Source organism: Marmota marmota, unplaced genomic scaffold, assembly GCF_001458135.2.
Source record: "Marmota marmota marmota unplaced genomic scaffold, marMar, whole genome shotgun sequence".
Classification (NCBI taxonomy): domain Eukaryota; kingdom Metazoa; phylum Chordata; class Mammalia; order Rodentia; family Sciuridae; genus Marmota; species Marmota marmota.
Genome location: NW_025999869.1, coordinates 2,067,151 through 2,090,113, shown reverse-complemented (window position 1 = coordinate 2,090,113; position 22,963 = coordinate 2,067,151). Strand labels below are relative to the sequence as shown.

Below are 22,963 nucleotides of genomic sequence, written 5' to 3'. Positions count from 1 at the left end.
AGGACAAATTGGTAGATGTGGGCAGTTAGCTCAAAGCATGAACTGTACTCTTATTTATTTTTAATGTATCAGGCAAAAATCTTCTCAGGGCCCTAACTGTATATGTCTACCCACTTATGCTAGTGACTGTAAACCAGTAAGAGTCAAGTCTTGATAGGTTTTTTTTTTTTTTTTTTTAAATTCTGCCTAGTTGTAAATTTTTAAAAGATGGCCAACAGTTTTTACAATTAAAATAAGTTTCATAATTAATTTTTTTTAACATATTATGTTTAAAAAGTAGCAGTATTCCTGCTTGGCCTCTGGTCTCAATTCTGGTACTGACTAGCCGTAGTGTCTTGAAAAAACATTCAGCTTGACCAGACCTATTTCTTCACTTTTATGCTATAGGACCTTATATCACCTGGGAGTTTCAGCAATAAAAAGCAGATGCCAGCCCCACCCCAAATGTGGGATAGGACGTGGTGGGTTCTTTTTATTGTCAGGTGCAGCATGTACCTTTGTTGGGATTTACCAGACTACATGTTCTATAAAGGCCCTTCTTCTGATTCTGTGAAAACTACTCCACAAAATAAAATAAAACATTTTTCACAAAAATCGCAGTTTGCTAAAAAGTGACAACCAAGATTTTTTGTTTGTTTTTGGTAGTACTGGGGTTGGAGCTCTGGGGCACTCTACCACCAAACTATCCCTCCAGCCCTTTTATTATTTTGAGACAGGTCTGGCTAGGTTGCCCAGGCTGGCCTTGAACTTGCAATTCCCCTGTCTCAGCCTCCCAGGTCACTAGGATTACAGGCATGTGCCACTGCACCCCCAGCTGCAAGTTATTTTTTTTTTCCTCCCAAAGAAATTTGGAGTATTTAGTATATTGGTTACCCCACTTATTTGTTAGTTAGTTAGTTCGTTCATTCATTCTTTCATTCACGTGGCCTTTAAGCGCCTGCTTTGTGCCAGATGTAGAGCTTTGTACTAAGGACAAAGGTGCAAAGGTGGCAAGTGGTGACAAGCCAGTTAGTTTCCCTTTGAGTTTGGTTTATCATATTACTGCTGCAGTAATATGTTTAAATATTTTTAAAAGACCAGTAGGGGTCCTTTTTTTAAAAAAAAATAAGGAATGCTTTGGGGCTTCTGGAGAGATGAAAAATAATGTGTACAAAAATATGCATCCATTTCACGAGATAACTTTGAAATATTAGAACTGTTTCAAGGGTCTTTAATAATATTTTGAAGGTTCTTACTGAATGCCTCGTGGGATTCTGGAAAATGATTCTGATCCAGATGCATGCTCTATCTCTTAAGAAAGATGCCTTCTCAAACTTGGTTTTGTTCGCTGCTTTCCAGCACTCTGACTTAGGCAGTCTTTCCTCCTCTCCACTCTCGTATTCTCATCATGAAAAGTGAAGAGGATCTGAGGCCATTTCTAGCACCAGGAAAACTGCACTTAGAAGAGTAACTCTAGGAGGAATTTGGGTGAGGTCTGGGGTTATATGATGTCAGTGTCCTGGTTTTGTACCATGGTGATGTGAGATGTTACCATTTGGGGACACCAGATAAAGGGCATGTGAGAATCTCTCTGTAGTACTTTTTTGTAATTTGGTGAGAATCTATAATTACTTCAGAATTAAAAGTTAAGTACAAAAAAAGTAGCTGAAGGACATTCATTTATTTATTTGGTACTAGGGATTGAACCCAGGGTTCCACTACCCTTGATCTACATCTCTAGTCTTTTTAATCTTTTTTATTTTGAGACAGGGTCTCTCTACGTTGCTAAGGCTGGCCTTGCACTTACCATCCTTCTGCCTCAGCCTCTGAGTTGCTGAGATTACAGGCATGCACTGCTGTGCTAGGCTCTTTTATTCCTAATGTATTTAATTTTTTTTGGCCATTTTTTTTTAAAAGTCTCCTACATACTGGATCCTAGGAATGATAGGTAGTCAAATCATTTTTCATGGTAAGTGCCTATGGTTTTTATCAGAGAAAATACAGGCTACAAACAACAGTAGATATAATTTGTTATGTGACTTTTCTAAGAAGCACACCTCTAACTGGTACTGAAATAAATACGAAGAATTTGCACACATTATTATAGGATTAACTGTAGAATTTCCTTGGTCTATCAGTTTTAGCCAGGATATCTCAGTTTTATGTCCATCTTCTAGTTTGCTAAATGGATTATTATATAAAGTTCACTTTTATTCTGTATTCCTTTTCTAAACATATTCTCAATCAATTTTCCCTTAATTCTCTTTAGCTGATTCTGTAGGGAGGAAGAATCAAAAGTTAAATGATAGAAAAAATTATGTATGATTTATCTAGTCTGGGAACCTTAAGATTTTGTGAAATTGTGATTTATAAGAAGCAGCATGGCAGGTGGAAAAACCAGGGGTTTTGGCATGAGGTCTGGATTTAAACCACCACTCTGCCACTACATTCTGTGGTGCTCATGAGGTTAAATGATGTGATGTATCTGTAAAATCCAGCACATGCCTAGTTATAGAAGACACTCAAGAAATAATATGGCATGGCGTGTTACTAAATATCTATTAAGTCTTTTTTCATGTACATCAAATGAGAAAACCAGCTTCAGTTTAAGTTTAGGTATTAAGTGTGTTTTTTTCCTTCAAAGAGCAGTAAAGAATTCATAAGTAAGGGCAGTCTTAAAAAGCTAGTTTATAATTTTTAAAACCAAGATCATGAACTTGATATCATTATAGTCTGTTACTACCAAAATGTAGTGTTGTTCAGGGAAATAGTTTATTCTTATCAAACTCTGTTCCAGGTTAGATAGTTTAAGAAATATCATGCTTGATTTTAACGGTGATTCTCTTGTGTGATTTGGTTTAAAGATAATAAGAAAATTTGAATACCTTAACAAAATAACACTGTCTTTTTAGAATAGGTATCTAAAATCTGCCAATCCATTTTGAAAGTAAATAAATAAAATACCTCTCCCAGTGCTCTGCTTCCACTGGAACAGAAATAGAAATTGGCATTCATTCTATGAGACTAGTAGACAGCAATATATCTCTCAGAATAAAAAATGTAGAAATTGAATTAGAAGGATCATTGAGGAATTTTTTTAAAACATGAAGGCAGATTTTATATTTGAGTTTATTTTATATTAATAATTTTACAAAGCATATCATGAATAATCCCATTTATTTTTAGCTTTTATGGCAGTGCTCATAGATATGTGGTTTGTGTTTGTATTTAAATAATGAAACCTAAAATGGCTACAAAACTAAAAGTTGAATTTATTGTTTCAGCTTAATTAATTTACATGAACAAAAAGCCAGAAAATTGAATTTATGTTTTCCATTTTGGGGAAAAAAATCTCTCTTGATATGGTGTTTAATTTTTTTATTTTTGTCATCCACAAATAAGATACTTGATATGCCTAGAGAACTTCCGATATTGTTTTTGATTTTGTTTTTGAATGTGTTGTTGATTTCAGCTGGCTTCCTGGAAAACTTTTATCTTTTTTTTCCCCAACATATGTTCAGGAGGACTTTGTCTTCATTTCATAATTTATATCCATTTCTTTTAAAAAATAACTTATTCTTTAACGAATTTTCTAAGAATTTTAAAGCCACTGTCATCTTCTCACAGGGGCTTCGCTCCCTGGGGAGGAACAGGGTCCGCCTTCTCTCTTATCGCTGAGTCCTTTCTCTGGTCGGCTGGCAGGTCTCTGTGTTATTTTTATTCTGGAAATTGTGCCTTGCCTTCTCCATAACCAGCGCCAGCGACAGTCCACAGAAGCTTGTCCCCAGAGACTGATGTCGTTTTCTTTGCTGCACACCCAGTCTCATAAGCCCAGAGCCTGAGCTACAGGCTGATTCTGAATTCTGATCACCTGCACGGCGGCTTGCGCGTTGCCACAGTATTACTGAGCTTATCAAGAATTTTTTCCCTGGATAGAAAAATATTTTACTATCATAAATGCCCAGATGCTTATTTTGGGCTTATTTTATCTTACTGTATTTGTGGGTTTTTCTCACCTGTGAAATGGTAGTTATTATTTAGAAATAGAGCAGCATGGAATAGATTAAAACCACATGTGAGTACATCTGTTTTTGGCCATCTGAAGCATAGGTTGGGCACGGTGAAATACAGATTCATGAAGCAGTTATATTCAGCTTATCCTGTAAGACAGACCCACCCGCCATGTGAAGGGAATAAAAGGACTTAGGAATAAACCAAGAAGCAGTAGCTATGGAATGGAGGCAGAAGGAGACATACTGGATAAAGAGACAAAAAACAGTACTTGAAAATTATCAGATGTTAGCAGAATGTTCAATTCACAATTTCATAGAGTGGCTGAGTGTTTAAAATTTGATATATGAAAACAATTCAACATCCAGTTTGCTTCATTTTAGTAGAATGTCAGAATGAGACAGCAAGAACAAAGGCAATTGTCAAAACATTATAGTTGTATTTCAGATATTAACTGAATTATGAATCAGAATATCATCCCAATTTTCCTTTGAATATGGTAAAAATGGAGTATTTTTTCCTCGTATTGCTTGAGAATGTATCTTGCTTTCAATTTTTGGAAGAGGGGGACTTGGCATACCCACCATATTTCCTGTGAGTTTCAGGCATTTCAGATATTTAGTTTGAATGCAGGCAATAAGGGATCGCATTCAGCAATGCAGGGCGATTAGAGACCTGTCTTGTCCAGATGCCTGTGTGCTCAGAAAACCGATGGCGTATGCAGAGTAGAAGTGGTGCTTATTACATAGCTCAACACGCCACTGCCTCACTTGCTTCATGCATTCATTTAATACACATTTATTTTAAACGTTGTCCATCTACTCCTGATTGCCGAAGATGTTGTGACCTTTCGTTTTAACACAATCTTGATGTTTTTTTCTTTCTTTGCACATTATATTTAGGGACCCTCTCCCACTACTTTTCATTGCTGTAAAATTTGTTTGAAACAAATGCTTAAATGAGTGGGCAAAGATTCCATCTGTGCCTCTTTTCTTTGTTGCTAAGCAAAAGAATTTATAATATTCTTCTTGAAGGAAATCATGAAACTCAGTTGCAAGTTTAGTACAAAAGCTTGTTTCATTAATTTCATATAAGATTTTTTTATGTCACTATAAAAGAGTGACTGTTGGGATAATTATTTAAATTTTATATCTTTATTGTGGGGAGAGAATGAATTTAGTGCTGCTGTCTAAGAAGCAATATCTGAGAAACCTTAACTTTTTTTTGATACTCACTTCTCTTAATATTCCTGTATTCCAAATTCCCATCACTCAGTTCTCTGTGTTGGAGAAGAGACATTATATACTGATAAACAGATGTCTTAGAACAGATTTTATATGGATATGCACTTTATGTAGACTGAGAGCTCTAGAAACTTACTGAGAGTTATAATGTATAGGATTAAATTCTTTCATTTATTTAAATTATATGTTATAAACTTGATATAATCTGGGCATAAATAAAAATGTTAAAAATTAGAGGATCTCCTACGGAAATAGGTTCTGTTGCTTTAATATTAGAAGGATTTATTTCAAGAAGGAATGGTGTAGGGGAGCAGTATCATTCTTACAGTGTTTAACCTTTCTCTGTTTAAATGGATTTGCTGTGGCAATTTGAGAACAGATAACTCAGTACCCCAGCCACCCCAATCTTTTTACAGGGTTAGATGGCCATTTTCCTTTAGAGACATCTAGTGGGGCGTGATGCAAGGTACCATATGGAAGAAATGGACAGTGCAAACCAGCCAATTTTCTTGGGATTCATAATCAGATTTCTCCTTCCAGATAAATTGCTGTTATATGGTATCAAATATCTTCCGGCAAATCCAGGGATCTTTACATGTTAGGAGTGTTCAGGATCCAGGCTTAGCCCTCTAGCTGCCCTGCATGCCTGCCCAGATCCTTCCTGAACTGCTGGCTCTTTCTTGCTCTCTTTGGGTGATACCAAGTAATTCAAAGCAGCAGAGTAGGGGAGTGGCTGAGATCTCCAGAGAGTGGAAAATTGCCTTCCTTCTAAAAGCCTCCTGGGTCATGGGGAGAGGTACATACCTAAGCGTACAATTTAAACTGGGCTATAGTTAACATGATGTGTGGCTGTTTAGACATGAAGTAGATTTCCTCTCCTTCTGAACCTCCCTTTCCTGACCAGGGACATGGAACATCCTACACAGTCTCCTTTGCCTTTACTTGTGCAAGTAGGATGGGACCTGGGCTTTCTCCTGTTGAGGTAACTGTCCTGAGGAAGAAGAGGGCAGGGTTGTGGGGCAAGATGCTTTGTGTCGCTGCTGGTACAGGGCCTTTTCCTAACTTGAACAGCTGCCTGCTTTCTCGTTGACTTTTGATCAGGATTTATTGGATTCCTCTGGGCCCTGTGTGGGCAGAGTTTACGAGGTGTGGACTTTGAACAGTGTGTTGTGCTTTTCCAGATTTGGGGTTGCTATTGTTTCCCTCCCCCCCAACCCCCCTTTAAGGGGAGGAGGGAAAGGGAATGCCTGGGAGAGAAAAAAATGTGATGTGTGAACGTTGATTTGCTCATAACAAATCAACGTGCTCATAACCACGAATTGGACTGGGATCTTCCTTGCTGTGCCTCTGAACTGAAACCAACTCAGTTCGTGCTGAGCACATCTTGTACTCTGGCCAAACCCTCATGGGCCCTGGTCCTTGCGTAACATGCCCTGAAAGTCGAAAGTAGTGATCTTCTGCCATCTGCCCTCCTCACATTTGTGATATTTGACCCTTGTTTTTATTTGTTCTGAAAATTATACAGGCAATTGTCATATTCATGATGTGAGTCCACAATTACTTAGGCAGTCCCTTACTTTCATCTTGAATATTGAGCAGAGGAATCCTATTTTGAGTTGGTGACGCAACTCTGATTTTTACCTGGGTGAGGAGGTGAGGATGGAGAGGAGCTGGGGGAAACAGTGTGCTATGATTGAATTTAGTTTGATACACATTCAGGGTAGAGACTGGTAAAGTAATAAAGTAGATGTGGTAACTAAACACTTCAAAGATAACAAATCAGAAAGCAAGTAATAATCAGGTAGCAAATTAATAGATACGTTTCTTTAATGACTTACATTGTTGCATACGTATTGTGTATGTATGGGTGGATTTTACCAGATGGACAGACAAAAATAGTAATAGTCTCCATTTAGAAGTGAAATCTGAATAAAATTTAAGGAATAAGGCTTTTAGACTTCCAGCAGTTTATCTAAGAGAAAATGGGTCCACATTTCTAGATATCCATGTTGCTTGTGCTACACACCTGATTAATTTGAGCATAGTGTACCTTTTGATAGTGTCACTTATCTTTTTTTCTTAATGTGTTTCCGTTAAATTTTTATAAAACCACGTAGAGAGGTAATTCTTGCTTTCTCACTTGCTGGTAGCTATTGAAACAGCCCCATATACTAATATCTGCTTAATAAGCCCTTTGTCATCGTGAAGGTCTTGAGGCCTTCCTTGATCCTGTTATGTAATCCTGGACTGTGGCGTTGGGTGACTTTGGGGGAGGGAAAGCTGTCATAAAAGTATCCAAGGTTCTCATCACATGCAGTTTAGCAACAGGAAGAGGGAATAGTTCACACTTGAGCCTCAAAAATTATTGCTTCCTGATGGTATGCATGGAATTTTTACCTGAATGCTGTATGCACTTGATTAATTTATCAGCTATCTGTGCCTGGCTTGTGAATTTCTTTTTTTCCTCATGTTGCCTCTGTCCTCCCTCTAACAGTTTAAAAGGAGAGGAAGTGGGGAGGGGAGCCAAAACCTCAGAAGAAACCCACATTGAACTTGTTGCTGCTCAGCAGTAAAGTTTGTGTAAATCAGACTTTTTAGCTAATTTTAAACTAGTTACTACTCTTTGAAAAAGCTGTTGTAGTGCCCATCCTCTGCTGCCTCTGGCTTCATTGTTTTGTCTAATTGGCTGGTTCTGAATTCATTCCCACACCAGTGCACTCAGATCCAAAAGCAAGGCTTTGTTTTATCCCTGGTTTTACCTGGTAACCAGTCAATTAAGAACATTAGTGGAACTCTGAAGGAAAAGCAGTTCCATAATCTCTTTGGAATCCAGTTGGGCGGATGCCAGTTGCTATACATTGGGAAAGAGAAGGAGGAGTTAGCCAATTAGAGGGCCCTTTTTAGTGCTTGGGAAACCAACAGTATAGCACAAGTCTTAGTTTGAAGATCAGACATGATTAATTGAAGTATAAAGAACTTAAATCTAACTTCTACGGGCTGTAATATTCCAAATAATAAATAATTACCATAGTTGCCTAAATAGAGATATTTAAATCAGCTAGCTTGGTCTCTTTATTGTAATGATCAGAAGTTGTTAACATATAATATACTTCTTGAAGTATTAATAAACAAAAAGAGAAACATTTGGGATTGTGTTCAAATCTGGCTATGCCATCACCAGCTGTGTGGCCTGAGGTTGGTCACTTTTCTTTTCTCACCTGTAATCAGAGGGGTTGATTTCAATGAATTTTAAATTACCGTAGGCAGTTCTATATAGTCTTACATTACAAAATTCAATGTTTTTACAGTTTCATGACAGAGTAGCACATGTTATCATGCGAGTCTGCGTGTGGCAGTATTTGATATTGAGTAGCTTGTGGAAAGCGTGTGTATAAACACAAACCAGTCAACTGAATCAGTTGAATGAAGGCTTTGCTTCTAGACTACATCTTTTCTTTTTGAGATAGGCCTAAAAACTGTTTAGGAAACAGTTATTTTCTACTTGGCCTCTTGAAACATTTCTATTCTCCATTTGTGGACCATGAGTCTCTTCAGCTATAGAAATTGTTTGATGGAGCCTGTGAACCCATTAGTGACCGAGCATTCTAGTTAGATAATTGGTATGTCACTTATGTATGTGTGATTATCTTCTAAGAGCACGAGGATGCTGATGTAATGCAGTCAGAATACATTTAAATGCGTTGTGAATTCATATTGTTCCTAAGGTTATTTTGTTAACGTTTGAGTTGTTTTGTGTTTATTTGCTGGATTGGGGATGAGGGTAGAGGTCTTCCATTGTTATCCTGGAGGGAGCCTCTATGAAATAATGTTGTTCAAAGTAGTAGGTCTTAATAGTTACAAAGGTTACAAAATACTGTTCTAGAGATCTTCTTCAACCATTATACTTTATATTCCTGTCATTAGAACCGTCCCCAATATCAAAAAGAACATAGCATAAAAAAGGAATTTAATGGAGGAATGTTGAGGAAGTCACTCACCCTATCCTACATTGTCATCTTCACCAAAGAACATGTTGGAGTATCATTTTTGATATCTGAGCCATCTTTTTGCCCTTTAAGGCAGAGCTATGTGTGTAGGGATATCCTGGAATTATGTAACAAGGCTGTTCCTAGGGGGGAAGACGGGGACCACTAAAACCTTCTTTAAGCCATTTGACTTGAAAATATCTTACCTTATAGCCTCTTCTTATAATCCAGCTCCACAAACATTGGAGCATATTCTGTGTACCAGGTAGGTTGAAGGACACTTTCACATTTTCGATTTTGAGGTAAACCTCCCATATGGATGGCGGTGTTAACAACCAGTGCAAGTTTCAGGGCACTGTAGGTACCATTTTGCTGACTTTTACTGAGTATCCTTTGAGAATGATCCCTAACCTGAATCTGTACAGTAACTTTTTATTTAAAATTTATCATCTCTATTTTATAGTTGAAAACCATCAAAGCTCAGTGAGATGCAACAGGATCTATAAAGTCCTTCCCCTTTCCAGTACCTAGAGGTTGGGACAGGTACACAGGGCCTCTTGTTCCTGATTCAGTGGCTCAGGCATTGATTATTGTAGCCTTTAAGGGGGAAACAAACTTTAGAAAACTTAAACACTTCAGGCTTGTTTACTTTGACAGGGAAGACATTAACACTTCCTAATTTCAATTTAGGAGTCTAAGGACTGAATTTATGTATTTTATCATGATGATCTGTAATAAAAGATTTGGATCTCATATTTGATAGCTTCATATATTGAAGAGAGGAGGTCAGTATAGACTCACTGAGGGGACTTTTCCAAGCTGGCTTACTATCTGCCCTGATTCTGATTCACTGGGTCTGTCATGGGACTTAAGCATGTGTCTTCCCTGAGTGATTCAGATACACTGCTCTCCCTCCCAACCCCCCCAACCTCATTCCACTTTGGAAATATCTACAAAGTTCAAGGCTGGCCGAGGCCATTCATACAACAAATATACATCAAGCATCTGCTCTGTTCCAGGGAGTATGTTGGGCTGTTGATGTCAAGCAGGCACTAAAAACAGGTTCCCGGCCTCGTGCAGCTTATTCTCCAAATAATTAGCAGAGATATTTGAATAGCTTGTTATTTATTTTGAAGGCTAAGAATGAAGACTCAGACCCTGAGTGTGTATAAGAAAAATAGAGACTGAGCCTTCAGAGAGAGAGCAAAGAGAATTCTTGGATTAGGTATGAAATTCAAGTACAATCTTCATTAAGTTTCAAAAAGCCTTTAGACCTTATAATGAAATACATGATTAGATTGATGACAGGTCTGTGTGCAGAGCCAGCTAATGACTTGGTCAATTATTTTCAGGGATTTGGATTTCATTGACCAGTTTTTTTTTAATATTTGTTTTTTAGTCATAGTTGGACACAATACTTTTATTTTATTTATTTATATCTGATGCTGAGGATCGAGCCCAGGGCCTCGCACATACTAGGCAAGCACTTTACCGCTGAGCCACAACCCCAGCCCCTCATTGACCAGTTTTATGGGTATCTGCTTGTCAATGCAGGGGTAGTGGTCTATTTTATAAAATAATGATTATAAATAAGAAAAGCACTCTTACTTTTTTTCTTTAGTATCTGTGGTCAGTCAGAACAATGTTAATTAGATTTCTTTTAGTCTGTTCTCTCTCATCTCCAAAGGTTTCAATCACAGCCACCTAGCCAGGGTTCCAAGGGCTATCATAAGTTTGTCGTTTTTAAGTGTTCATGTCAGTAGGGAGAGCCGTTTTTGGAAAATCTTTTTTACCTTGGAGCCAGTTCTACAATTCTTTATTCAGTGGATCTTTTAAAATGTGCTTCTGAAAACACATGTGTTAGTGTTTTTGCAACCTAACTTAGAAGAACTTTAACTTATTGCATTGACTTTTTTTCCCCTGGATTATTTACAAATTTTGTGCTATCCATTGGTTGGTTTTCTACTTTTCTTTTTCACTATATTATCCTTTTTTTTTTTTTTTTAAAGCTGGCTTTGGCTGGTTTTGTTTGAACCAAAATTATGCCTAGTTTTGTAGAACTTTAAAAATTGCCATTAATCACTGGTATCATAACATCCTCTTAAGGCAAGTTATCTTGTAGCTCTGTCCTCTAAATGTGGCAGCCGAGTCAGAAGGCTCTGGCAAGGATAAAAATAGCCTCCTGCCTGCTTCTCCGCTGTTGGCTTTCCTGGCAGTAGGAAATCTTTTGAATTCCTTAATTGGGTCAGTTCCTTGCTGGCTTCTCTAGAGACATTCCCTTCTGCCTGAAATTCTGAGATGCTTTTAGATCTTACAACTTTGCACCTGTTGTGAGTTGTAGTCAATCTTTCCTTTACATGAAACCTTCCTTACTCTATAGAAATTTATTCCATCCACTTTTAATTGTAGATCACTATATATTTTTTGCCACGATTACAGTCTGTTTTTCACTGTCCTATTACAATTTAAAAATTAAATTTGAGTTCTTAGTGCAAAAAGGAGACCCTCCTTGATTTAATTAATAGGAAAAAATTTAAGTTGAATTTTCAAAATTCTCCTTTCCTAAAAATTCTTCTGGCTACTTGCTAGTTTGGCTATGATAAAAGTAAGGAGTTAGGTTTTTCTTCCTTTTTTTTTTTTTTTTAATTTCCTGGAGAAGAATTGTATCCCTGTTTGTAACCAAGGACACTAGCAAACTTTTCATTTCTCTGGAACTGAAAGATTCCCCATATTTTCCTTTCCTTCACCAAGGTTCCAGTTTGGGACTGACTAGCCAAGAGGAACCCTCCATCTCCTTTCTCTCACAAATGGAAAGTTATTGATTTTCTCTGGATCATAGTTGGGAGGGGAAAGAAATTAATATTATTTAGGCACCTATTGTATCCTGGAAACTTTTCTTGCTATTCTGCAAAAAATTATCTCAGGATTGTCTCACAACAGCTATGTGAAGTAAATAGAAATATGAACCTCTGTTTTCCTGAGATTCAATAAAGCTAAGTATTTGACACAGGTCACGAGATGAGGTAGGTTTGATTCTGCCTTTCCCACTGTGTCTTTCAAGGCAGAGAGAACCACCAGTTGCTGACTTTGTTTCATTCACTCATATATTCATTAATTCATTTGACAATATTTTATTGAGCACTTTTCTCTTTTCTTGCTCAGGATGCAAAACTCCTCAAAGATTTTGTTGCCCTAGAGCAAGAGGTAGCTTAAAATGGATAACTTAGGGTACAGTACGAAAGTGTCAGGATTCTGTATGGAGCACTGGGGGTTAATCTGAGCCAGAGCATGGGGTGGCTTGGGGCAGGGAGGACTTCCCATAGGATGTGAACCTAAGGAATTATCTGGACAAGAGGGTGGAGGCTTGAGTTGACACATTGGAGGCAGGTGCCGAAGAGAGAGAGTAACTTACAAGTAGAAGTTATGAACCAGGAGTTCTGAATGGCTGGATGCCTGATGTGAGAGGGGAAATGGCAGTGTGCAGAGACAGGAAAGGGCATGAATTCAAGGATTTTTATAAGCTCTGGCTTTGAAACTGAAAGCCAGATTCATGTCAGAGAGGGCTTTTGTTTGGCCTAAACTCTGTGTGTTTAATGAATTTTAAATGGCTCTTTGGGAAGAAACAAGACTCTCCAGTTGGTGTCAGTCCCAACCAGTTCTGCCTTTGTAATTTTGCATAGAAATGCCTTTATGGGAAGTTGGTTGGAGCACAGGCAGATCAGGGATACAATAAGCTTACGATTTTGATTTGGGAAATTATTTTTACATTGATAGAGTAAATTACTAAAAATTATCTTCATAGCATGAAGTTACAGAACGTATTGAATAAGTTTTGTTAGTTCCTATTAATATTGGTTCTGCATTTATGTAAAGTTGTTGTTTGCATCCAGTGAACTGCCATGTGTTGTCCAGATCCCCACAGCGCCATCTTGCTGCGAGTGTCAGGCAGTGTGGGTAAAAACAGCAGATGTAGAAGAGGTAGGTGGAGTGTTTTCTTTAAAAAAACGCGTGTGTCTGGGTGTGATGGTACACACCTGTAATCCCAGCGACTCAGGAGGTTGAGGCATGAGGATTGCCAAGTTTGAGAGCCGCCTCAGCAAATTGGTGAAACCCTAAGCAACTTAGTGAGACCCTGACCTAAAATTAAAAATAAGGGGCTGGGGTTGTGGCTCAGTGGTAGAGTGCTTGCCCAGCATACGTAAGGCACTGGGTTCGATTATCAGCACCACATAATTATAAGTAAATAAAATAAAGATATTGTGTCCAGCTACAACTAAAAATATTTTTTAAAAATGAGATAAAATGGGCTGGAGATGTGGCTCAGTGGTACAGTGCCTCTGGGTTCAATCCCAGCACCTGCCCCCCGCAAAAACAAACAAACATTTGTGGCAGCATAACTTTGATTTACTTAGATGTGAACTAAATAAAATTAGCAAGAACAGAGGCAGGAGTGAGACCTCTAGTTAAACAATTGCTATAGATGTTTGTGTGTGAATATATATGTGTGTAGTTAAAAGTTCTTAATGGTGTTCTCTGAAAACTCCTCCCCTCTTTTTTCTTTGAACTAAATTTTTATAGCTTGAGCCAATCCAAAAAAATAACTTAGGATTCCATGCTCCTTGTAGTCTATGAGACTAAGGGTATGTTTTGGACAGCCTTGCAGAGTCATTCCTTATTATGGTTCTTTGGTTGGTGCCATGTCACCAACGATGCTGGCATGCCTCTGACTAAGAGAAGATCATAGCATGACACCTGGTAGCACTGAGGAACACTTAGTGTTTTTCAGCTCTTGTTTGAAATGGAAGTATTTATTTTGTCTTTCCCTCATGAATCCTTACTAGCAATAATATGTGTTCCTCTTTAGGAAATAGGTTTTACCTAATTAGAAAGTAATGCATACATACATTGCTCACATAATCAAGTAATTGCTTCCAGTCTGTCCTTCTTTCATCTCTTTGATGAGGTTGTTGGGAGTCTTAAAAGAATATGATAGTACATACTGTTCTTGTGAGCACTCCTCACCCCACCTGTTCTCTGTCAGTCTGTTTGGTAAATATTGGTTCTTTCCAACTCACAGACGCTCATGGACACCTACTGTAGAATTGTCTAGTTGGTGTATGGGTCTTTTCTAGGCTGTAGAATTTGGTGGTGTGGTTCCTCAGAGTCACACGATCAGTTGCCTGTATTGGGCTGGGTTGAGTCATGTCACCAAATATAGCCTACGCCTTCTGCATGATGTATGCAAGGCATCTGGCTCCAAATGCCACAGCTGGCTTCCAGAGACTACTACTTTTCTTGTCATAATAGCCCTTAAGAGAAGTAGTGCTGATCAGGCAGTGTTTTTTTTTATATTTATAACACAATCAATACCAAGAGCCTTTGAAGGTTGAGTTTTACTCATCAAATAGAGTTAAGAGTCACTTGCAAATCCTAGTGCCTTCTTTCTCCCTTCAAAATTAAATTACAAATGTACTCAAACCTGGGTTCTGTTTGTAGATAGGTGAGTTATCACAAACCAGCCAAATGAAACCACAGGCACTAGGTTCTGTTCACATTCAGGTATCTCAGTTATTTTTGTTTTCCTTGTGCGATTCTGGTGTTTCGGGTTCAGTGGAATGAGCTAGCCTGGGGCTTGTGCAGAAGGCTCAAGTTGCTGAATTTGAAGAGCTCTAGTTCCTAAGGGCTGGGGGAGGGATGGTGATTATGTAAAAGAGATGAGAGGCAGCCAGATGCCGAAATGATTGCCTACAATTTGGCAAGTTAATTTAAAAAGAGGCTTCCTTTTGGGAAGGGTTTTCTAAAGAATGTAAATCTGAAGCAAAAATCGAAAAAACTTTTCAGAAAACTATCTCAGAACCCGCACATGGATGTTTATGGCAGCTTATTCATAATTGCTAAAACTTGGAAGCAACTGAGAATCCTTCAGTAGGTGAATGGATAAATAAACTGTGGTCCATACAGACAACCGAACACTTGTTACTCAGTGCTAAAAAGAAATGAGCTATCAAGCCCCCAAAAGACAGAGAGGAAATTTAAATGCTTGCTACTCAGTGAAAGACTTTTATTCTGTGATTTCAACTCCGTGACATTCTGGAAAGGGCAAAACTGGATCCAGCCAAAAGATCTAGGGAAGAAAGATTAGGTGGCTGGTGTCCTGAGAACTTCTAGGTGAAGCTGCTCAGTGGGGTGACGGATGCTGGACACGTGGCACTGTACGGCAATCAGACCTGCGGACTGCACAGTGCCAAGATGGACCTTGAGTCAACTGTGACCTCCGGGATAGCCAAGTGGAGGTTCATGGTGTGACAATGTGCCACTCTGGTGTGCGATGTCTATCATTGGGAGGCTCTGCACATGGGAGGCAGCGGGTGTAGGAAATCTGTGTACCTTCCTCATAGTTCTGCTGTGAATCTAAAACTACTCTAAAAAAAATCAGGTCTTTAGATAGATGGACTAAAAGAAATATGCCTCAACCAGAGCCACCCCTTGGTGGGAAGGTGGTATGTGGAGCCCTGGGTGCTGTCAGTGCGATGGCACCGGGAGGGCGGAGGGATATTAGAGCGGAAGTGAAACAGGCTGTGCGAGGATTCCCTGGGGCACTCACCAAGGCCGCCTTGGGGACTCCCAGGAGGGACGGGAGGAGCTCTATTCTTAACTGTGAGTGACTCTGGATAGTTTAGTTGTGGAAAGAATTTACAGAAGAGTAGGGCAGACAGGTTGGGGAAGCATTGTGAAAGTTCCCTAGAAAATCTTCTAAATGTTGTAAGGGTCCCGCGAAACGTCGGAGAAAGAGACCACCAAGTGACCACTCATGCAATTGGCAGAAGGGGATTTATTGAACCAGCATGCTGGGGCTCCGTGCCCACTCAAGAAGGGAAAGCAGCCCAGAGCCCCGAGCAGGGGCTGAGCACTGCTTAAGTACACTTTTTGGGGAGGGGGGAGGGCTTTGTATACATCAGAACAAATCATCATGAGGCGCGGGAAAATTGAACAACAACTCCTAAACATGATTAGTTCATTCATTGGCGGGAACAGGTCAGGCTGAAGTGATAGGTCATTCCTAAGGAGGGGGTTACATTTAAACTGGTCCAGGCCCTGCAATGCCTAAGTACGACCACACAGAGCCTTTATTAAACAACCAAATAGTCAGGGGAAATATTTACTGGGCAGTTCCAAGCATTGTCTTAATAGCTACAGAAATTTCAGGTTTTGCAGGTAGCATAGGAACCTAACAATACCTAATCCTTTACATTTTAACTCAGACCTTGCAGCTTAGAAACTTTACAACACCCGGTCTTTTACCCTTTAACTTTTACACTTTAACTTCAATTTCTTTTACCCTTATAATGTCACTGCTTGAATCTTAAAATCGAAGTAGAAAGAATAACTGGTTGTTTAAGGAAATGTCATGAGTGTACTTGCTGCTTGGAGACCAAAACTGAATCTAGCCTGACAAGAATCATATTACAGGATCAGGTCAAAAAAATCAAAAACAAGTATCTTTTTCTGAGTTCAGCTGAGTTCTGTCAGTGATTTTTTTTTTTTGTCGTGTGTGTGTGTGTCTGTCTGTCTGTCTGTCTAGGTGGGTAGAATTACTATATTCAGAAAGGCTAAGAGCAGAAAAGGTGTCCAAGGTCACCTATCCTTGGAGTGAGGGTCTGTTTCTTCAGGAACTGTGCAGTGAGGCAAACTCTCTACTGAGTTAAGGGCATCTTCTACGTAAAAGATACCCCAAAAGATGAGTTTCTGAAGAGGTAGAACTTCATTGGTTCAACTGGGCCAGCCAGTTTGGTAATTTGTCTTTTGCATTCTCATTGTTATTGTTTTTCTCCTTCTTTAGTATCAAATAAGAGACATTTGGTTCATATAGAACAGCCATGACTTCAATTGTACTGAAAACATTAAAAAAGTTAGAACATCTCCTTAGAATAATAATCTAAGGATTATATTAATCCTCAATTTCAATTAATATAATTAAATATTTTTATTTCTATATTGAGTAAATCATCTTTTAAGCATGTTTTATAACACACGAAGGTGGTATGTGATAGCTCCTTGTTAGTGCGTTTACTGGAGTATTCTACATCTACCCTGGTCATACATGCATTCCATCCCAGCAGGTTGGCTGCTACATGGAGTTAGGTGATTCAGAAACTGGGCTCCGCCCCCTGAAGTTTTTTACAGTTCAAGTCATGTTCCTGTGCTTAGCATCTGAAGTATATATTTTAAAAAATATATATTTATGACAAGTAACAAGATCCAGGCTAGTTAAAACGGTTGTAAGAGTTTACTAGATTTGGATACTTGACTGTACGTTACCATTAATGAATGAATCCAGTTTGTAGAAACAAATTGAAATGTAGAAATTAATTTTTACCTTCTTTGCTCTTATCTCCATACCTGCTGTCACTCCCCAAATAGGAATAAGCTGAAATTTTAAGTGGAACAATTTAACTTTAGAATGCCATTTTATTTGGTTTAAACTGAGTTCTGATTTTTCATGATAGACTCCAGGCTTTGGGTTTGGATTGATTAAAGCTGCTGGCCGTAAAGAACAGTTTTCTCTTCTCATGGCAGGAGTTCATTATCGTGGAGATCGTTTCAGAGACACGGGATTCTAAAACAGGGAAGGTCTAAAGTTCCTTTCAGAAAAGCTGTTATTATGTGGCTGCACACCTGCTCGGGTCCTGAGTATTCAGCAAGCTAGGAAAAGTCTCACTCCAGTCTCAGGGCTTGGGACAACCTCTTTATCCACTTTTCAGAGTCTTGAGAGTCACAGTTCTGAGAGGTCAGAGTTCAGAGTGCTGTTTTCTAAAGGAGTGTTGGTAGTTCTGAGTCAATTTTAAATTTGCACACTATTCCTGATTCATAGAGTGCTGGACCATGGCAGAGAGTGACCCACCAAGGTTTTCTGTCCATTTCTTAGCTTAGCAAGTCTTGCTGAAGGCTCATCACCCTTCTTCTAAATGGGTGTGGATGGGCATGTGGGCTATGGAAACTTAAAATATACCATAGTGATTTTATTTTATATCTTCTAGTGTACGTAGTATGCACTCTTGAGAAGCTGTGGTCTAGGTTCTTCAACTTACATGTAAAAGCTCTTCCAAAACAGAAATGTCATTCCTTCAGGGTAGAAAAGATCCATTGCCTTTCCCCCATTATTATGGCTATGATTTTTGAAGACAGCTTATCCAACATTTTTAGTATGTCTATAAATTCATTAAGGAGGGGCATCTTGGGTGATCATTTTAGGTTAAACATTTTTGAACTACTTCAAAATTTCAGAGGAATCTCAGGATTTAGTAAGACCCTACTATTCTTGGGTATAATGTTAGGGACTTTCATTATTTCCTACCATGTGTAAGTGCCATTATACAATCTTTAGTATGTATTGACCAAAGTCTGAATTTAAGTTTGTCTGTACATGCAGGCATCAGCTAGCACTTTTGTTATGGGCCACATAGGAAAATATTATTGCTAATTAAATATTTGTAAAAAGTAACAAAAAAATGCACAAATGAAAAAATGTGAAGATTGCTATTATAAGTTGGAGTTAGAACACAATGGTATAAAGAAAATTACTTTGGGTGGGGATTTGGAAATTAGAATGACTTAGTTGTTAAACATGAGGGATACTGTATTTTGTCTCCTCCAAACTTTCTCTTTTTGAATTTTGGGGAACATGTTGATTCATTGTTTTCTGTAGCACCACAAAGTTTGGTCTTATAATACAGATTTTTAAATACTTTGCCTATTAAAAGCAATCAGTTCAGCTCTGTTATTGAATGAGTTTAAACCATCAATGAAAAAAATAAATTTAGTAACGGCCTTCTTTTACCTTCAGGTCGTCTAAACTATTCATACCCAGGATCCGATAGCTCTCTGCTTATTAATGGTAAGTGATAATTGATTTACCACAGTGAAATTCACAAAGCAGAAGTCAGTACTAGGGGAGAAAATACAATTAATAGAGAAATTGTACTTCGATTAATAGAGAAAATGACATTAATTGTTCTGCAATGATAGTTGAAAGTTGCTACTAATAAGCTATTTTAAAGTAATTCTTTTCCCTCAAAATTGGGCAGGATTTTTTTTTTTTTTTAAGAAAACTTGGATGCTGATTCCCTGTCTTGAAATTGCTAACAGTAAGTGAGAATCCCACATGATAGATAAAGACCAGCTTTATTGAACATTACCTTCTGAAGAGTGACCTTTGAAATGTCAACATAAAAGCCATTTCTGTGTCAATGGAAAACTGTGCCAGAAAAAAGAGGATAATCAGAGATCTAAAACCAGATAGAGGCAGCCGGAGACCACAGTGCTTGACATTGGGAAAGACAAGGTCATTCACTGCTGCCAAAGGAGATCAGGGAAAATGAAGTTTGTTGGCTTTTACAGTACCTTCTGTAGATTCTCTCATTACCTGTTCTAAATTTTACTTCTGTGCTAATGAGTACGTGTGTAGAAGCAAGTTGAGCTTTACAGAGAAGGGCGTCTCCTCACAGAATTAAAGAATTGCAAAGTGTCTGGTTTTTAGTGTTTAGAATAGCTGAGTAGAATGCACAGGTCTTGCTGATTTCTTTTCTTCTCATTTACTGTTGCTGTGTTGATAATCTCTCCTCCTTGGCCAAAGTTCATTTAAGTCCTACAGTCTCCAAGAAATATTCTCGACCAAATAGCTGTGTTCTCATTATTTCCCAATCAACAACCAGAAAACAAAACAAAACAAATCAAAACAACAACAGCAACAACAAAACCTTGTCTATGGTATGTGGTGAATTGAAAATTAGTTTTGTGAGTGCATCTCCTTTTGGTTAGTGTGTAAAGTCTGTGTGCTGTGGGTTGTAGGCTTGTCGAGCCAGAAAATGTTGGAAGGAGATTTGATTGATGAGAGTTTGGTCTCAGACTTTGGTCTCTTCATGCTATAGTGCGAGAAATAATATCATCATAATAATAGTTACAACAGAAAGCAATGCCTTAGGATTCCAGCATAAATAAAGATAATAGTAATATATAATAATAATCCCATGGTATAATATTCTAGCATAAAAGTGTGTAGTTCCAAATCCAAACCCAGGGGTGACAGTATCATCAGGATAAAGAGGATGTACCTGCCCTGAAGCAGGTTTAGCTTTTCCTGGGAACTAGTTCCTGCTCAGGTCCAGGTTCTGGGAAGTTCAGGGACCCACCTTGTGGCTTACTGCTGTGTGTTCTCAGGCAACAGGATTAAAGCTTCTGTGTCCCATTCCCCTCAGGAGGTTATTCAGTTGGATCAGTTGCCTTCAGGCTGCATCTTTGTTGAGGTGATAAGAACTCTCTAGTGGGTTTTTCTTTAAAGCAAAATTCATTTAATTAAAAAAATCCTCTATGATTATGAAGTTGCCTTTCCTTTTTTCTCCATTAATAGCCTTTCTTTATGAATAGGTTAGTTTTAATGACCCTTATTTGGCAAAGGAAACCACCCCTCCAACATTTATGTTTTGAAATTTTACTGCTTCATAAACTCTAGAATGGTTGGTTTTTACTGCTGCTTATATGGAAGTTTTGGTTATTATAAAGGTGTGTTGGCTGAGGTTAGCATTGACTCAAACCAAGAGACATGAAATAAAAGAAGAACCAAAAGAGATGTCAACAAGGGGAACCTTCCTGGCTCCTCAAGCCAGGAGCAGCAGTGCAAGGTCTTGCCCTGGCCTCTGGCCTTGATTGTAACAGATGTGATCAAGTGTTAGGTTTTAGTGACCAACCAGCTAGGATCAGATGCCAGTGTATTCATTTATAAGGAAGAAAAACATTTCCAGGTAGGTTGGATGCTGGTGTTGAGTAATAGACCCATTTTCTCTACAGTAGAAAAGTCCAGATTATAGCAGAATATTGCTTAAAAATCATGAAATTGGACAGGTGAGGTGGTGCATGCCTGTAATCCCAGTGGCTCAGGAGGCCGAGACAGGAGAATAGAGAGTTCAAAGCCAGCCTCACTAATGGTGAGGCACTAAGCAACTCAGTGAGACCCTGTCTCTAAATAAAATACAAAATAGGGCTGGGGATGTGGCTCAGTGGTTAATGCCCTGATTTCAGTCCCTAGTAAAAAAAAAAAAAAAATCATGAAATTGAATCTAGGCCGGGAAGGAGGCATTGAGACCAGCCCTTATTCACCTTCATTTAGATGTGGGCATTGTCTGTTCCCTACTCATAGTCATAAAACATCCTCTAGAGCAGATCACTTATAGAAATCATCTATAAATGTAACTTCATTTCATTCCTGTATATTTCTTACTAGCTTTGTTCTTGCTGTATCTCAGGTTTTGGGTAGCTATATTAAAAATCTCATGTCATGAATTGTGCTTAATGAAAACAAACTCAAGAATTAGATACCTGCCACCTCCTGAGGTTGTGGTGACAATTATAAATGCATATAAATCATTTCACATGACACCTGGCACATAGTAATCAAACTAAAATAATTATAGTGATTTTTTTGGTTATAAATTTTAGTGCTAAAGATTTAGAAAAGGAAAAATTACAAAACAATGGGTTAAGAGGAGTTTGTAAAAAACTGTCCACTATTAAACATGCTTTCTGTGTCTACTACTGAGATGGATGACCTAAAACTTGGTTCGACGTCCCAATGCAGTCCCTCCATATCTTATGGCCATGGAACCTTTTATTAGAGCTGAAAATAAATGCTTAATACATGGTGTCAAATTGCAGTTATAGAAGGGAACTCTAGGGACCTGTCTGTCCTTGTCTGCTGTAGCCAGTCTATTCGGGCTGTAAGAGGCCTGTAGAGGTGGTGGCCTGGCCTCTGTACTGTTCAGCTGTGACTTTCAGAGCTCTCTTTCCAAGTTTCTGAGCCTAGAGGCATTTCTTGTTTGGTTTGGATGAAAGTAGTTAGAGCTGCTGTTAGCTTCTTTTTCACGTGAACATTGTAACACAAACATTTGAATTTCCACTATGATTTTATTATCCAACTTGTTTTGAAATTTTCAAGCAATCTCAAAGCTTTTGAGGAAGAAATGGGGTTTAAGTTCTAAATAAATAAAGGGAGAAAAAAGAGCCTTCCACAAGTTTTGGCAGTTTATATTGGAATAACCTTGACATTTGCCTGTACACAGATAAAAGGAGCTTACTCATCCACGGATCAAATTACTTATTATTATTTGGCCCTGCTCCTCATCAGCTTTCATGCTACCCGGTGACCTTCATATGTCACTTATGACTTTTAAGAGTCATTGCCAATATAATTCAACAAATAATGATTAAAAAAAACTCTGCTAAGAATATTGCAGAGTTCATTTCAGAAAATTATTCAACTTGTTGCTGTGTGAGATTAGTTATAGAGGTTTTTTTTTTTTTTTTTTTGCAGGGAGGTCGGGGGATCTTGGGGGAAAATTCTTGGATTTAGAATGTATTTTAAAAAACTCACTTTGTGTCCACTTTTTGGATACTGTTTTAGTTTGCTAGAGCTGCCACAACAAGTACTGCAGGTGGTGTGCCTTAGACACAGGCTGGGTGTGTTCTCAGGGTGATTTCTTCTGAACAGCTCTCCCTGGCTTTTAGGCTGTTGTGTGTTCACGTGCTCTTCCCTATGTGCTTGTCTGTGTCCGTCTCTTCTTAGAAGGACCCCAGTGATATTGGATTAGGGCCCACCCCAATGACCTCATTTAACTTCAGCCCTTAAATACCCTATCTCCAAGTGCAGTCACGTCCTGAGGCCCTGGAGGCTAGACTTCAACTTTGAATTTT

The 22,963-nt window shown here is 38.5% G+C and overlaps 1 protein-coding gene across 6 annotated transcripts in view; it reads left to right on the top strand.

The window, feature by feature from the left end:
• Cpeb4 (cytoplasmic polyadenylation element binding protein 4) overlaps nucleotides 1–22,963 on the top strand; it is an 81,373-nt gene that overhangs the window by 36,700 nt on the left and 21,710 nt on the right. For 3 of the 6 annotated variants that reach the window (XM_048815273.1, XM_015492605.2, XM_048815303.1), the window contains one exon: nucleotides 19,065–19,115. The exons of the other annotated variants lie outside the window; for them this stretch is intronic. In XM_048815273.1, coding sequence (XP_048671230.1) covers nucleotides 19,065–19,115 — 51 coding nt within the window. The remainder of the gene's footprint in view (nucleotides 1–19,064; nucleotides 19,116–22,963) is intronic. 6 annotated transcript variants of the gene reach the window in all.